At 38.4% G+C, this 18110-nt stretch overlaps 1 protein-coding gene across 1 annotated transcript in view; it reads left to right on the forward strand.

The window, feature by feature from the left end:
* The window catches only part of GrlHz (Gustatory receptor-like Holozoa), a 307521-nt gene that overhangs the window by 189519 nt on the left and 99892 nt on the right, over positions 1-18110 (forward strand). Inside the window, exon 5 of the mRNA XM_065223284.1 lies at positions 17075-17366. Coding sequence (XP_065079356.1) covers positions 17075-17366 — 292 coding nt within the window. The remainder of the gene's footprint in view (positions 1-17074; positions 17367-18110) is intronic.

Raw genomic sequence — 18110 nt, forward strand, 5'->3', positions numbered from 1 at the left:
TTGCTATGGAATGACTGAATAATTGAATCTCGTTAAAGCTAAAGGTAATTTATACGACATTTTCTGAAGAAGATCGTGACCGCGATTATTTTGCATTTTATCCAGAATTTTCAAGGGACATTGGCCTCAATCAACTTCAAGTGCAGGACATTTTGCAGGCTTTAAAAAATGTAGATGCCTCAAAAGGTCCTGGACCTGACGGAATTCCTCCAGTATTTATTAAATGTCTAGCAATGGAACTCACTGCTCCATTGTTTTGGCTTTTTAATATGTCCCTGGAATCCGGAACCTTCCCTAAAATTTGGAAAAGCTCATTTCTAGTATCTATCTTTAAATCTGGTCGAAAATCTGACGTACGTAATTATCGTGGTATAGCCATTATCTCTTGCATTCCTAAGCTTTTCGAGTCAATTATCAACGAAAAATTATTTCTCCAAATCAAAAATAGAATTACTGACATGCAACACGGCTTTTTCAAGGGTCGTTCGACCTCGACCAACTTACTTGAATTTATAGACTATTCATTGAATGCAATGGATAATGGAAACCACGTAGAAGCTCTCTATACAGACTTTAGCAAGGCATTTGACCGCATTGACATACCAATGTTGCTCTTTAAACTGCAAAAAATTGGAATTAAGTCAGGGCTCCTGAAATGGCTTGAATCATATTTAACTAACCGCCAACAAATAATTAAATTCAACGGAAAGAAATCGAGCCCAATTCAAGTCACTTCAGGCGTCCCCCAAGGCTCTCATTTGGGACCTCTCCTTTTTATTCTATACGTACACGACATATCTTACATTCTCAAAAAACTTAAATTGCTTATTTATGCCGACGACATGAAGCTTTTTTTGGAAATAAGAAATGAAGAAGACATCAATATATTCCGGAATGAAATACACATATTCTACATATGGTGCAAAAAAAGTCTACTAGAATTGAAATGTAACTTAATATCATTTAGTAGAAAAAGAACAACTTCAAACATTTCAATTGCATTAGGAAATCAAACTGTAGACAAATGTGAAAGAGTTAGGGATTTAGGAATTATCTTAGACTCTAAGCTAACTTTCATAGACCATTACAATACAATTATTCACAGGGCAAATAACATGCTAGGCTTTATCAAGCGCTTTTGCTATAACTTTCAGGACCCTTACACAATTAAAACACTATATATTGCCTATGTGAGGTCAATACTGGAATATTGCAGCATTGTATGGTCTCCATTTTCAATCACGCACGAAGAAAGATTAGAATCAGTACAAAAACAATTTCTATTATACGCTCTTCGTAAATTAGGTTGGACTTCATTTCCTCTTCCATCATATGAAGCACGCTGCATGCTTATAAACATACAAACATTAAAAGAGCGTCGTGAATATGCAATGGTTTCATTTGTAAATGATATCGTTTCGCAGCGAATTGACTCAACAGAACTTTTATCAAAATTAAATTTCCATGCACCCACTCAGCAACTCCGAAATCGAAATTTATTTGCCATAAAACATCATCGCACAAATTATGCAAAATATGGGCCATTAAACCGCATGATGGCCTCTTACAATAAACACTGCGAAACCATTGACTTTACAATGTCTAGGCATAAACTAAAGCAATATTTTCATTCCATAAGAAATAACAACTCTAAGAAAAGACAAGAAAGCTGACACTACTTTTTTATATAAATATATATTTAAGAAAACAAAACTGTATTAATTGTACTAGTCTACGTTGGTTGACGAAATAAATAAATAAATAAATAAATAAATAAATCGAAATGAACTGTAACTGTATCCGGTAATACTTCAATATGTTAGTAACAGAATCCAAAAAATTCCCATTAAAATATCATTCCAATTAAAATGTAGGTATGTATTTTTATGTTTGCTTCACGTATTCGGCCCGACCCTGTAGTTTAATGGTGGTGGATTAAAATTTTTCGTTTTTGTTCTTCTTTAACTATCACTAACATTAAGTTGCAAATCCTCAATCAATATATGTATTGCCATAAAAGGTAATCCCTCAAACTCGAAGCCAAAACCGTAACATTCACATTGAAACCAAGATTAAAATAACACACAACATGACTGGTCTGCCACTGATCGATCATGTGGAGTGACGAGACGTGAAAAAATTGATTTCGACACGGTTCTAATGGAGCTCCAACCAACAAACACCAAGTCATCAGCTGACATGAAACATTCTGGGACGGCTGAAACCAGCAAGCTCACGACCAACCAGCAGTTTGCTCGTTTTCCGTGTTCTACATTTTATTTTCTCTTCCCAATCAACATCATCATCATCATCACCACATCAACTTTGGTTCCGGTTTTCCATTCTAATTTGAGCCGAAAAAAGAAGCAAAACGTCATCATTATTGTTTGACGTTGTTGGATATGCAAGAGGGGGGGGGGGGGTACTCCAGGGTTGCCTATATAGAGCCAGGCGTCGTCGGTTTTTGATGGCTTGCAGACGAAAAATTTGTTTTGCCTTTTTCGGGTTCCAGTCCCCCAAAAGTTGTTCGGATCGAACTAGGGGCAGGCGGATGGATGGATGGATGGATGAGAACCGCTCGTCGTTTCTATTTTGATGGTAGTTTTGAGGCGGAACGAATTCTACTGGTTCCACGTTGGTACTATGATGACTGGAAGGGTGAGAATGCGAAAAAAAAAGTTTTTAGCCGCACGGGAAAGCAATTGCAACGATGATGTTTATTTTGCTCTAGTTTTCTGCTTTCCATCACCAAACCATTATTAGTTTTATGGGCGTCGATGGATGTGGTTTGTTGATTTTCAAAGCCGAGTAGATTGCTGCGGCGACCGCCAGGATGGAGCATTTTTCTTGATTGTTTTGTTGTTGTTTATATTTAGCGGTAGCATCCAATACTGTTTTCCCCGCTGGCTGTAGGGAAACATGGTCATTGGCATCCTTGTTGTTGAACTCGGTTGCGCGCAAGTTTATTCAGAACAGATTTATAAAATAGGTGAAATAAAATATCGACTCTCTGACGGAGAACCCTTCGCATCCATTTGATGATTAAGCACCTTAAATGTGTGCATTTTTTTTTCAAGCACCGTAAAACTGTGATAAAATGTCTTTATTAAAAAAAACACATTTCTTTGCTTTCATCTCTTAATTGAGTGCAAGAGAGCGTTCTAAGCAAATGCTTCAAGCTGCTGACGGTGTCTTCCTGTCCTTTGGTCAGAGCGCAATTTAGAGTATATAACCAAAAGCTCCACCGGAGTAACAAAGGATCAAAGGAAGTGGAAAACAATTGACCCAAAGTCAAAAGCCATTCAAACCGTTGCGGTGGCAGAATTGCATCAACCCACAACGCAACAACGAACGGTTGCAGCTGATTTCAATCGCACCGGCTACCACACCGGCGCAGCGTCTATATCCTCGTAGATGTGAAGGTAAACGGTTAGCTTTGAAGCCAAGTCGACTGTGTGCTGCAGTTAGATTGGGAAAATAAACAGGAAAAGCTGTTCGTGACTTTTACGACACGGATACCAAGCGCCCTGAGTGGGAATTACGTAGACAGAGGAACCAAGCCCCCGCAGGTGGAAGCATAGCGAGTAGGGTGGTTCAAAATATAAAAACCCCTCTCAAACCATTCTAAATCCGGCCATTCTCTCAAAATTTGAGCTCACTTGGATGCGATCTCATTCTGCGAAAACTGCATTTCCGAATAATTCCCAAACTGTATTTTTTTTTTCCTTTGGTTTGTTTTTTCCGTCGATCTTGTTTTCCGTGCTGAGCACCAATGCTACCGACGTGCCAGGAAGGCAGCTCCCACACCTGGACCCTACCTATCGACCCATCAACTCATGAACCGGGGACCAACGGCTTTACTTCCCATCCGAAGGAAGGCGTGATCAGAGATGTTATGCCTCAGAACATCCCGGCGGCGCCGACTGGGATTGAACCCAGGCCTGCTGGGGTGAGAGGTAATCACGCTTACCATTACACCACCGGCGCCGTTAATTCCCAAACTGTAAAAGACCGGTGCACTATGAGATCGCAACTAAATGAGATCAAATTTTGGAAGAAGGAACTGAACCTGAATTAGAATCTTTTTTTTTTTTTTTTAATTCTTTATTTAAGAGATTTTTAGCCTTAGGCTAGTTCATCTCTAAAGAATTAGAATCGATTGAGCTGGGTGGAGTAAAATCTATATTTTGGACCACCCTAATAGCAGGGAGAGTGTGCTTCTTTTTGATGTTTCGTGTTGGCGGCAAATTAAGGGTTCTAATAGTCTAACAACCTACTACTAGTATAGATATGTATAGTAGAAAGTCTCAACCAAATGTGTGCGGGTAGACGCATCCGAAAATTTCTAGCATGTGTCTATGTCGGAACATGAGCGTGTTCGTACGTTCCAATAGGTGCACGGTTAGATATAGAAAGGGGAAGCAAACATCTCTGAAGGGTAATTTTGGGTGCTTTAGAACCGATAACATGCGATATGGAGGGGTAGATGGGGTTGAACTGATGATGCAGTGGTAGTAGGTACTTTGTGGCACTGTGTTTTCTTTATCTGTTCGACTGGGCTCACCCCCGTTTTTTAGAGTTGACTGTTTCAGGCTTGCTAACATTTATTTTTCAGCCACTAGTGGCAGTCTCATGACACGAAAGCTCCGTGTATATTTAGCCGTAAGGACGAGCCACAGAGATAATCGGAAAAATTGTGTGGATTATTATGCTCCACTCCGACTGTAAGTTGGGAAAATTGTTTTGTTTTATGGGGCGCTCCTCCCATGCTGTTATCTGTTTAGCGTTTGTATGCTGTTTCTTTTAAAATTATATCCCATTTCAGTTAACTGAAATGAGAGCACCATGCGGGTTATGGTAATTGTAGTAAATTCAGAAAATATATGCATACATTATGAAACCACAAATAACTTACATTAGGTCTGGCTCACGCTACGTCCAAATGCAAATATTACCTTTAAAATTGTTTTGAAGTGGACAGAGCTGCACTGATTAGCTCTATTCGGTCATTGGAATATTATTCGGAATATCGAATACATGCATAGCGGATGGATTTTAATTCTAAACAAGCCAATCGATTAAAAAATTTGCTACGAATCTGCTAATTTGAACACTTTTTTAATTTTCAATACGTCACTATTGAAAATTACGCATATGTCCAGCTGTAACAATGGTGATCAAAATAATCACCAATTGCCTGTAAAAAGCGCTTTCCCTAACCTAGATTTCAAAATCGAATTCCATCCAGTCTCACTGAACGGTGCTTATTCAATCACCGTGTGTGGTAGTGTCCGGTTGGCAGCAGCAGTGTTTTTGGCGCGTGGCGTTGAAAATTGTACACAACGGAAGGCTGCCCGCAAACAGTGATCTGCAGCTCACATAAGCGTCCATTCACCGAAGAGGGAGGAATAAGCCGCACCGCTACTGATCGGATTCAGTTGCTCGTCGTTAGCCGCTGTGGGCTATCTATGTCAAGCGCGGTAACATACAGCTCGCCAGCCTCATCCTTGTTGAACTCCCTAATAGCTCAGCATTACTCAACCATCGCTACAAAACGGTTCTTTTCAGGACCACCATAAATTATTGTTGTCAATTAACCAGAAACACTTCGAATTAAGATAAGGTTTTCACCAAGACGTTAGAAAAAAGCAAAAAAATCTCAAATTTATATGATTGATCACAAATAAATCGCGATTGGAAAATTTAAGCAAGAAATTCCTCCAATAAATTTTCGCTTTTTTATCTATTGAATAAACCAAAAATTCCATGAGTTTTGTGCACGAAAACGCTTAATTTTGTCATCAGAAAACAGGGCGTTTCCATGATGGGAAAAGTGGTCTCCCTAACACAGTCGCCGAATATTGATACCGAGCACTAAACATGCCAGACGGCAGTGATGCAAAATATCATGACACTCACGTGACACTCGTCTTGGCATCAACCGACTATCGCTTACAGATCGTTTTGTCACGCAGTGAGAGTTAGAGCCATGGCAAACAACAATCACCAGTAATGGTCACTGCTCACAAGCAAATCGTTACACTCGCTGCTGATAATGAAAAGCACAACGAAAACAGTGAAGACTTCTGCAAAAAGCGAAAAAGCGAAACGACAGAAGAAAATGAAAACAATGCCTTCGCATTCCAAGTTCGTCTCGGCAGGCGCGAGTGTGGGAGTTACAAACAAAGCAGGCAACATCAAACGGAAGCTGTTGGGCTCACTCACCAACACACTCACATAAGCAAGCAAAGCAGCAACTGCTTCAAAACGAGCACAGATGAGTGTCGTGATTGTCAGGAATGACCAGATTGGTGATGGATCACAACAGAAGACGAGATTCACCAGTTGCTTTTTACTTCTTTCGTCAACTTGATGGATGGTCATGGAGAGAGCTTCGACGAGCACATTGATAGGAATGTACAAAGCGTTACTACCATCAGCTGTTTGATGATGGTGATTGTGATAGGTCGCAACTCTGCCAGACGGTACCTGTATTTATGCCTTTTGATTCAAATTTTAGGCCCCTCATATTAAGAAAATTATGCCAAAAAAACTTGCCGAATTCTTTTAATAGAAAGTGTATAAAATTTGCATCAAAAAGCCCAGTTTTTGAGATTGATGTGTTTTCCCTAATACATATTTCATTTCCGCACCGCCATCATCTCCAAGAACATCGAGGAAAAAATTCCACAACATTGTTACTGGCTTCCAAGCTTTCAACCCATTGGCCCTTTTCAGGACCACAAATGACTGACGAAAGAGTTAACTAAAGAGTTCAAGTAAGAGCTTGTATGTGAGATCATCCAGGATTGGCTTGTGCTACATGGACACCGACAGAGCACCTCAAAAACAGAACTCTCAAACTGCTTCCGAATTTCAACCTATCGAACTTTTTCACTGATAACGAGTTAAGAAATCAATTTAATATTTACTATACTTTTGCTGTGACACCAAAACTACCTTTCGTAATCCTACGGCACATCTACGATCGTGGCTTTGATACTACCTCTTACTTTTTATTGTTGTCACGACAAAATACTCCATAGAGGTGTTTTATCATGCCATGAAAGCCATTATAAAACCATTTGGCTTTAGACGGGAACAAAAAACATATATTGTTACTTTTTGGTGTCTATAAAGTGCGCCATAAAACCCCCCGCTGATTACAAATAAAACTAAAAAGATGGATCCGCCTAAAGACAGGAATGAAATGCCGGAGGATAGCCGAGCAATAATGGTAGCGATAGTAGTATGAATTATAGTTGCTATAATTCGTCTGACGGATTCAATCTCGGCAAGTAATTGAGCTGTCAAATAGCGGAACAATCGAGCAAATCACGACCAACAACAGAAAAGAGCATATCAGCTATTCCAAACAAAACTTCGGAAACCCTTTTCTCGTGACTCAAGGCTCGCCTACGCAAACTAACACCATCTTTGGGTTGAGGAAAGTTTCTCCTATCCGATGATGCCGGTAATTTGCGTTCGATTGGCGAGGAATGAATAATCAACGTTTTGTTTATAAAAGTTGATAATACCTTTTCAATTGTTGGTCTAAAATATATTGAATTGGTTCTGCTTTTTGTTCGCTCGAAATTCTATCCGCCAGACTATGAATAAAGCGACTATAAAGTCTATTCCAGTTAGTATTCTGCCGCTTCTTTTTGATTAATGCAGCGGCTCTAGTTGTCGTACCAAGAAACTATTGATAGCGTTGTGATCCGGAAAGATTTTTTATTTAGCAGTGAAAGTTTCATCAAGATTCATATACTTGTTCAAAAGTTATCGAAGATGGAACGTGACGGACGTGAAAAAATTCTGCACACTCACATTTTGATGGACGTTGAAACTTATGTAAAAATGGACTTTGGACGAATCCTGGGCCAAAAATCCGGATAAATTTAAATTTGCCTTTGCAGATAAATTCGCTTGCAAGTTGATGATTTGGCAAGGCATCTGCAGTTGCGGAAAGAAAACAAAGGTTTTGGTCACTGGAGCGACTATGAGTGGACAACTTTACAAGGAGGAGTGTCTCCAGAACATAATTTTGCCGTTCATTCAAGCACACAAAGGTCCCGTAAAGTTCTGTCCTGACTTAGCCAGCTGCCATTAAAGTCGCGATGTCATAGAATGGTATAAGCAGAAAACTGTCGATTTTATTGTGAAAAGTATCAATCCACCATCCATTGAAAATTTTTGGGTAATTATCAAGCGCAAATTGAAGAAATGTGGCAAACCAACCATCTGATTTGGAGAAGTGATGGAAAAAGATGGTAGATGAGGTTGACAGTACGTTTACCTTTAGCGTTTTTGTACTTTATTTCCCCGTGGAGAAATGACCTATTTTGTGCGGCCAAATTCTAAATGGAACAGACTTTATTATGAATAATTCTAGCGATGCTGTTGACAGAAGGGAAAAGTCCAATCACAGAACTTCCTGGGAAGTCCAGCAGAACTGGTCAACAACAACAGAGCAGCTGACTGAGAAAAGTGAAGTAAATGCGGTTCAAGAAGCACTGAAATCCAAACTCGATGCTATAGAAGCGATTTCATTCAGCGAAAAGGTCAACTATTCCAAAAATTCCAAGCAAGCGCACATAAACTTCATCGCATCATCCGGGAGAAGGGAAACTTTTCGGGGACGATGAAGCTTCCATCTGTACCAAGTTATGTAGATATACTTGCTGAGTAACTCCTTCCAACGGATGAACATCGCCCTTATCGAAGATGTCACGCAACTCGTTGATCCAACGCTGGAATAGAACCTCGAAAGATAAACAAATTTTGATGTGTACCTTTTTCCAGGCAACTTTGCCATTGTTAATGCCGTCATAAAACTAAACGGAATAGGATCAAGCAAAAAGATTTAGATTAAAACAATTAAATCTGTAAATTATCGTCATAAAAGCCGCATCAAAACCTTTTGCATTTGTTAGCGATTTCATGAACAGCTTTTTCACAAATGGCCTATGGAAAATCAGTTTTTTTTTTGCCACCGCCATGTTATTATTATTTCATTTGTTGTTTTACTATCTTCGTTTTTCAAGATGTTTTCTTTATTTTCATCAATTTATCAATGAGCAGCAATAGCGATTACGAAAATCATGGAATTAGTTTGGCTGGGCGGAATGATTAATATAACAAATAACTATATTATGTTTCCTAAAGTAAAAACAATTAGGAAAATCAACGTTTTCCGAAGGCGGACTTACTTTTTTCCAATCTTCTGAAGAACATCTCATAGGAGATTTATTCTTTCACCTAAAAATAGTCCAGAATATGAGTACTGTGAGTAATTTTGGTAATTCTTTCACTTTAATAACTACGAAAAACATAAGGATTTTTGACAGATTCATTTTCGCACACTGAATTTTGCAAGATCGAAAGATATTTATTTGTCCCTTTTTATCTTGATTGGCAAATAGCACAAATATTGTTCCCAAATGGCTTTTATTATAGTTTTGATAAGGATTCCAAATAGTTCTCAATGCTTTCGTCGTGTAGTCTTTTTGCAGCAAATGAATCTTGAAGTGCCGCGAAAATATTCCCTTCAAAACCTCCTCCAGGGTGGGTCAACTAGACAGATTTTAGTCTTAATGAGGTTTTGGTGGATGTAATAAAGATAAAGCTGTCATTACCAGGATTTTATGAATGTTGTTTTATAGTAGCCTTGTAGTACTTCATAAAACGTAAAATGATACTTGAGAGATAACGATTTGGAATGTCTCCAACAAGATTACTGATATTCGCATCGTACGCAGCGAAATCACTCTTCTTCTCCGAACGCGTTCGAAAGAACGAAGCAAACCAAGCACTCCCGAGCGATGTAAATGATGCTTTGATGTGAGTCTCTGTGAGTGAAGAGTGAGCAAGGATTATTCCTGCTGTTTTTGCTGGTCTCCCTTTCACCTCGTTCCATTCGCATCGTTCGTTACGAATTGATGCGATAGGATACGAATGTTGTTGCGTGCATGCGAAGCGAGGCGGGGAATATTCGCGGTGAATGTTCGCCGCGAATGCAATGAGTGGCAATGTTTACTGTAAAATGTTGAAAAAAAGTTAAGTGCCGCAATGAGAGATATCGAGCATGGGTAGCATATTGGGTAGAAGAATTGCTACTAAAAGTGAGGTTTAGTCGAAATACGTATCTGTCATGGATACCAAAATTATTTAATTGGAATTAAAGGGTGATACGGTCAAAATTTGGTCAAGGGAAAACGCGTGTAAATCGGTGAAATCGTTTATTTAAAAAATCAAATTAAACTTCTTTTTCAAGTTCAATTAGTATAAAATTCAGGAAAAATATTCAGTTAACCTTCCGCTTTTCCAAATCCGAATTGCCGGGCCTTACGCTTGACCCCTGCCATCAGATTTTGTACAGCCACCTTGTCCACCTTCTTCGCCGCAGAAAGCCAGTTTGCCTTGAACTGCTGCTCGCCCTTAGCAGTTTTTTTGGTCTTCTTTAGGTTCCGCTTGACAATAGCCCAGTATTTCTCAATTGGGCGGAGCTCTGGCGTGTTGGGAGGGTTCTTGTCCTTGGGAACCACCTGCACGTTGTTGGCGGCGTACCACTCCATGGCCTTTTTACCGTAATGGCAAGATGCCAAATCCGGCCAAAACAGTACGGAACAACCGTGTTTCTTCAGGAAAGGCAGCAGACGTTTATTCAAACACTCTTTCACGTAAATTTCTTGGTTGACAGTCCCGGAAGCTATGAAAATGCTGCTTTTCAAGCCACAGGTACAGATGGCTTGCCAAACCAGATATTTCTTTGGGAACTTTGTCAGTTTCATGTGCTTGAAAACATCTGCTACCTTTCCCCTTCCTTTTGCCGTATAAAACTCCTGTCCCGGAAGCTGCTTGTAGTCGGCTTTGACGTAGGTTTCGTCGTCCATTACCACGCAGTCAAACTTCGTCAGCATCGTCGTGTACAGCCTCCGGGATCGCACTTTGACCGTCGTATTTTGTTTATCATCGCGATTTGGAGTCACTACCTTCTTGTAAGTCGATAGTCCGGCTCGTTTTTTGGCTCGATGCACGGTTGTAGACGATACACCCAGCTTATTTGCGGCATCTCGGAGAGAGAGGTTAGGGTTTCGCTTGAAACTACCGGCAACTCTCTTTGTCGTCTCAGCGGCTTCCGATTTTCGATTTCCCCCCGATCCAGACTTCCTGGCTGTCGACAAACGTTCCCCAAACACTTTAATTACATTTGTAACGGTTGATTTGGCAACTTTTAGCGATTTTGCCAACTTTGCGTGCGAGTAGCTCGGATTTTCGCGATGCGCGAGCAAAATTTTGATACGCTGCTCTTCTTGCTTGGACGGCATTTTGACAACTGAAGAGTGAATTCCAAAATCAAAATAGGAGCAACATTCTACACACACACACCTTCAAAATGAGGGGTGTTCAGGTTTTTTAAATGCAAAATTGAAAGAAATACGTCAAGTTGATATTGACCAAATTTTGACCGTATCACCCTTTAAATGGAAGATAAACTTTTTCGCTGTTTTATTTAAGCATTCCGCTAACAACCCAATTTCATTACTTCGTTAGGAATCAAGGAAAAAGTGCGCCGAAGACAACAAAACGATGAAACGTAAAAGCGCACTTTTATTAGCGTTTCCACGCTTTCCGCAATCCGCTATAAATAGTATTAGTTCTACCACAGGAAATTAATAATGAGCAAAAACAAAAGTGCTATCAGTAACGCTATTTTTGTTGAGATCTAATTTTGTCTCCATGAAATGGATATGCAAAATTTTCAATAAATAGTTGTTCAACCACCAGCCAAGATTTTAAAAAGCTATCTATTCAATGTGTTAACGCTAAATTTTTAAAAGAATTCTTGTGAAAAAAAGTTGAGGGTTGCGTCCAAAGCATGACCGCATTGTTGACGTAGAATTTAGAGATTATTTTGCTGTTCCATTCAATAATATATAAATGACAAAATAAATGGTTTAGAAATTTAATTGAAGATTCAAAACCCTAGATATTTTTCCCGGATGTCTCTTGGCACTTTAATTAGAATCCACTTGAAATTATTTTTCTAATTCCCTCAGAATTCAATACTCTTGGAATTTCTTTGAAGTTCTCATAAGAACTCTCTTTACAGTCTTCTCGAAATTTATATAGAATGTTCATTAGAAATTAACCTGTAATCGTCTTTACAATCGTCATTTTATTTTACACAGTACCACCTAATAATTCTACTTTGAAATTAAACAATTTACTTGGCGTTGTAGTCAAAACTCTATAAAAATACTTCCAAAAACTCCATTGGAATTTGTATCTTACATTATTATCTCTATAGTTCATTCTTAAATTTCCTCTTAATTCTTCAAAGTGATTGTATCCAGAAAATATAGTAGTTAAGAAGAATATAATTTTCCAAAGTGAGGACGAAGTATATTTTTGCCATCACCGAAATTCACGGACTTTTCCCGGTGATTTAGAATTTCCGGCTATTTTCCGATTTCCCGATTCACTGGTCACCCAGTGTCCAGTATACAATAGGTCTTATCCATCTGAATAATATTACTAGATATAGCAATCTCCTATCTAGTCAAAACACAGAAAACGAATCTAACTCAGAGAGTGAGTAACATTTGTACATTCGTAAGGATACATTTCTAAAAGCGTTGGTCACTCAGCGCATGAGTAACCTACGTAAAAGAGACTCACTTTCTGAATAAGATTCGTTTTCAGTGAATATAGACTGCTTACCCGAGCAAAGCTGGAGATCAAATTGAAATCAAAATTTGCTGTTATGATGTAACTTATTTTGAATACTCCAGATGATCTCATTTTGGTTGACTTAACGGTTAACACAGCAAAAATGAGAGCAAACTTTTACACTGTTGAATCAAATGGAAAACTAATCTTACTTTCAATGAAATCAATTTGATTACTGATTTTGCATTCATAATGTTTAACTGAATACGGGCATGGCGTAAATGGTTAGTATCCATGCTTCTCACGCTGACAGAGTTAAGCTCAAATTTCACCCCGGGCAAGTCATGAATGACCTAAAATGTGTTAAACAAAACAAACAAACAATAATCATTAGACATAAACGACAGATGAACTTAAATTAAATTTTAAACAAGACGTTAACAGCAAAACTTCAAGTTAAGTTGCTTTCATTTAAAAAGTTTTAACTGCATAATGAAAGCACAATATGATATCAGACTTAGGACGCGACAATTGAAATCAAAATGAGTTTTCATTATGATAGGAACTGCAAACTTTAATATCGATTTGCTTTCATTTTGTTAACCGACTTTGCTCGGGTAAGCAAGCCTTTTGAATCAAATGTTACTAGCGCTGCATGGTGAGTGAATTCAGGGCTAAGAGGCCAATCATGCAATAGGTATTGTCCATCCGAATAACTTCACTGAATACAGAAACCTCCTTTCTGACCATGCTGTGAAATTAAATCATGGAATTTGATGCAAATTACACGCTGAGCTTGACTATCCAATATCCAATTTCTAGCCGAGATGGCCAGCTAAATACAATGAAAACGAATATTACTCAGAGCAAGAGTATCTTTTACTGATTCACCTGGATTTTTTTTCAAATCGTAAGTTACTCATGCGTCATTCATATAAAAAATCTTAAAGCGCAGGTTGCTTTAAGAATTTGTTTCATACGAATGAGTAAAAGTGACTCACAACTGAGTAAAATTTATTCACTCTCTGAGTTACGAACGCAATACGATGTCCACGCTGCAGCGAACAAGTTCGAGGTCGACCCTTCCAACGTGTAACGTTGAATGATTGTGTTGTTAGGCACCAACTTTCTGGTGGCTTACGGTCGAAGAAAATGTATGAGAAATTTGAATGTTTCCACATTTCTTAATTTTTAGCTATTTCAATATTTAACATTTATAATGAATGAAATACCACACAAATCTTATAAGACTGCCAAATTGATCGACATACAAATCATCAAAATCCATTGATTATTGGCCAAGTTATTAGCATTTAATGTCTGACCAACTTTCGTTGCATTTCCCTGGATCGGCACCCTTACCGAAAGCCGTAGTCCTACGTCAAAACATGGCATTTTTTAGAAGACTTGCAAGGGAATCAAAATCAATGGACTAGAAATAGGGGTCTTCTGAAGAGAATAGCTTAGAGAATCTCTGAGGGCTTCTTACAGAGATTTCTGAAGAAAGAGTTTAAGAATTCTTAAGGAAGTATAAGGAAAATTCCAAATAAATTATTTAGAGATTCTTCGAAGGGTTTCGAATAATTGTTTCAAGGGACTTCCGAAGTGCTCTGAGTTGATTTGACGAGAATTACAATCTAATTAAGGGGAGAAATGGAATGAAACCCATTAGATTATTTCTCAGCTTATTATCAGGAGAATCCGTAGAGTTTCTGGGTAAAGTTTCAAAAAAATTGGCAGGATCAGATAATCTTCTTGGAATTCAGCTAAACTAATCCTTTCAATTTCCTTTAAATTCCCTCGAGATTATCTTCATATCTTTAGAAAGTATCTCATGCATTCCTTTCAAATTCTCCTCATCATTGGATTGGAATTCTGATATTTGAAGAGAATTCTGAAAATATTTCTAAAATTATTTCAAGGAAATTCCGAGAGCAATTTCAAGTCAAACAAATGATGTTGAATTTCAAGGAACAAAGAATGATACGCGGGTTTTCTGAGCAAGGTAAATTTCTGAGGGGAAATTATTTGGATTTCTGAAGAAGGAAGATATTTCCAAAGGGAATTATATACAAATTCCCAAATTAAATCTGTGGGGAGTTTCAAGGGAACATAATTTTGGGTAATTTCAATCGAGTTCTGAAGTATGTTTCTAAGGACTTTTGATAAGAATTTGGAGAGGAATGCAAGAAGAATTCCAAGGATATAATAAGGGGTATCAAGGAATTTCTGGAAAAGAAGAATTTTAAAATAATTCCTACAAATTTAGTCAAATATGGTTTGATTTTCTGCACAAAAAAGCCCGAGATATGGGATGTTGATATTTTCATTACACAGGTTTGTTATTATCACATAATAGTTGCCAGTACTGGTTTAAAACCTTGAGTCAGCATCAATTCTTCACTGGTAGTATAAGAAGAAAAAGTCAATCAGCACTATTAATGCCTGCAAACCAGTAATCAGCATTGTTAAATGATTGCATATACATTAGACTGATGCAAATTTTGACATTTTCGCTCCACAGTGCTCATACGGTTCCAAATCGGGTCCTGATTAGTCTCCCAAAATTTGAACTCATTTGCAAAGAAACTGACTTGGCACAAACCATTTGAAGTTTATATGGAAATTACTATGGGAAATCAAAACTTTTTGTTCATTGTCTTCTTACCTTTTTTCCATATTGCACTGTTCAAAAATTCAAAAGCTATACTTATGGAAAATTTTCTCAGCTTCAACTTAGCAGAATATAGTTGTTGAGCCAAACGTCAAATAAAATAGTTATTAATTGTTTAAGAGATTGATAATCTTATGGCATGATCAAGCAGCTGTTTTGTGAGCAACACTGTATCTTGCAGTGTGACATAGTAGCCATGATTTTTGTGCTCTATTCCAAGCGCCAGAAACACCAATGTTGCCTGCTGAACAGTTGATTGAGCATAATCGTAAGACATTAGTGGCTTGAATTATTGATAACTTTTGATGCTTACATTATATTGAAAACTGGTTAAGGACAAAGTTGTAGCTGAGAAAATTTTCTACGAGCTCAGTTATCATTTTTTAAAGCAGAGCGATATGGTAAATTGTTAGATGGATATGAACAAAACATTTGGTTTTCCTATAGTAATTTCCATATAAACTTCAAATGGTTTGTGCCAAGTCAGTTTCTTATCGAATGAGTTCAAATTTTGGGAGACTAATCAGGACCCGATATGGAACCGTTTGAGCACTGTGGAGCGAAAATGTCAAAATTTGCATCAGTCTAATATACATATGAACTGCACTATCCTCATTACAGAAGCACCGCAAAGGGCTTCAGTTCCTATTGCCTGTTAGGACAAGGGGAAACACTCCTATTGTTGCAGTACGATAGCAGAGTTAGGTTCCTTTTGCTAAGTCTGGAGACCTCTATTCACAACAATAAGAATCTAACGCTTCTAACGTACCGCAACAATAGAAGTGTCTTCCCTATATCATAACCCCAAAGGCTACTTTATACCTATAACATATAAATGGTGAATTAATGTATCTGTGACGCAGGCTTTAACGTAGCTGGAAAAATCAATTTTCAAATTAAAAATTAAAACCTTGCTATAAGAACGGCGAAGAATCAGCCTAAAGTTTTTCAGTCAACGAAAACCATCGTCATCCACCAGAACCGACCTACTACTGAATCGCTTGTCAACCAACATAATCACCAGAAAATAAAACTCTTCACTCCACATGAGCAGTATGAGCACGCAAGTATAAATATATGGTTTTAAACAGCCACTTTATTAAAATAATAAAGGGATTATTAATATTTATGACCGAATTTGAATAAAAAATATTGCAGCTCAACCAGCACCGGCTTATCTCGTTTCCTATGGTATAAGCTTTCTGTTGTTATTTTTCCGAGAGCGGTGTATTATTTTCCCTTTGACTCGGAAAACTCGCAGCGAGCGTGAGTGGCATTTTCTTGCTCGCTGGACCATCGTCCATATTCAGTTTTGGATTTTTCGGACAGTGAGCAGCGTCACCAGGCGACACTATCCACTCATCGTCCGACGATTTTCCCGCTTCTGTATGTGTCGTGCAATGATTTCCCATGCAACTACATACACTGCGGAGAAGCATCCCATCGTAGCTGTCCAAAATCCGACCAATCCACAACCTTATTTAAGGATGATCTCGCTCGCAAAACCCAATTTCTCATCTCACTATATAATCCTAGTCCTGTATCAATTTGTACTTTCAAGCACAACTGGAGGTAGCTTGTGGCATCATTCTCGATACAAGTAGTGTATCCTTCGATTTCGGAAATGCTTCGTTCAAATAAGGATTTCCTTTGGTTAAGCCAATTGTGCGTTGAACCAAAATCAAACTAATTGGACACATTTTTTTTTTTCAAATTTTATTTTAGACGTGACCGTGGTTTCCTGGCGATGAATCCACCCACCACATTCATAAACATTGACAAGCAGCCGGATCAGTTTCCCATCAGACCACCAACAACCACGCCACCGATTCCGAATCTGGGTTTTGCAACCGTTACCACAGCTGCCGGCACGATTATGAAGACAATAATGCTCAATACCGGTGAAATGATATTCATTTACATAATTCCGGCCATGTTGCATCTCGGTGGCTTTGTGATGGCAGTTTACATTTACCGCTTCGCCGATAACGAACATTTGCAGTGTTTAATAGAAAGGGTAGGTTTGGGGCGGAAATTTATTACTAGTACATACTAACATCACTGAACATGAGTGAGTAACTTTTTGCATTTGATGATGTGCTACATTAGCACTTTCCCCTTTTTTCCCATGGTTCCCTAGTGATGCTTCCGGCATGTAATATAATTTTATGCTTGTATACTGACCACTAATTTCGGTTAACATATGACTTGTTTACTAATATGGGATTATATCATTATGGGCCCCTTTCAAATGAATAGCATGATCCTTTTTTGACGTAGGACTACGTCTTTGATTTCTATATGGGGGTACACTTTGTGACAACCGAAATTGGAACATGTAACAAATTAAGAAAGATTTTGAACGTTAATAACTCAGCTGACCCTGGTCCAATTCCAATAATTTTATCACCAATCGATCATAAATATGGCTACGCATCGATAACAATGCTCCCGAATGTTGATTTTTAACAAGACACTATCGAAAAACTGGTAAATTTCCAGCATTGTCCAAAAGCGTCGAATTAACTAACAAATCCACCAATTACCTACATGCATATGCTGCTTCCCCAGCACAGTCGTCAGAGAGTAGTAAGTAGACGAAACAAGTCGAAGTGGCATTCGCCTCCGATCCTCGGGCGCGTGCGAATAGGGAGGATGGAATTGCGTAATATTTTGCACACTCATCGCCATATTCAGAACCAAACGCAAATTCTTCGAGATAACCATCATCCGTCGTCTGGCTCGCCGTGGCGGTGTCTGA

The sequence above is a fragment of the Ochlerotatus camptorhynchus genome, unplaced genomic scaffold, assembly GCF_037179485.1.
Source record: "Ochlerotatus camptorhynchus isolate MF236.1 unplaced genomic scaffold, CSIRO-AGI_Acam_v1.1 ptg000189l, whole genome shotgun sequence".
Lineage (NCBI taxonomy): Eukaryota > Metazoa > Arthropoda > Insecta > Diptera > Culicidae > Ochlerotatus > Ochlerotatus camptorhynchus.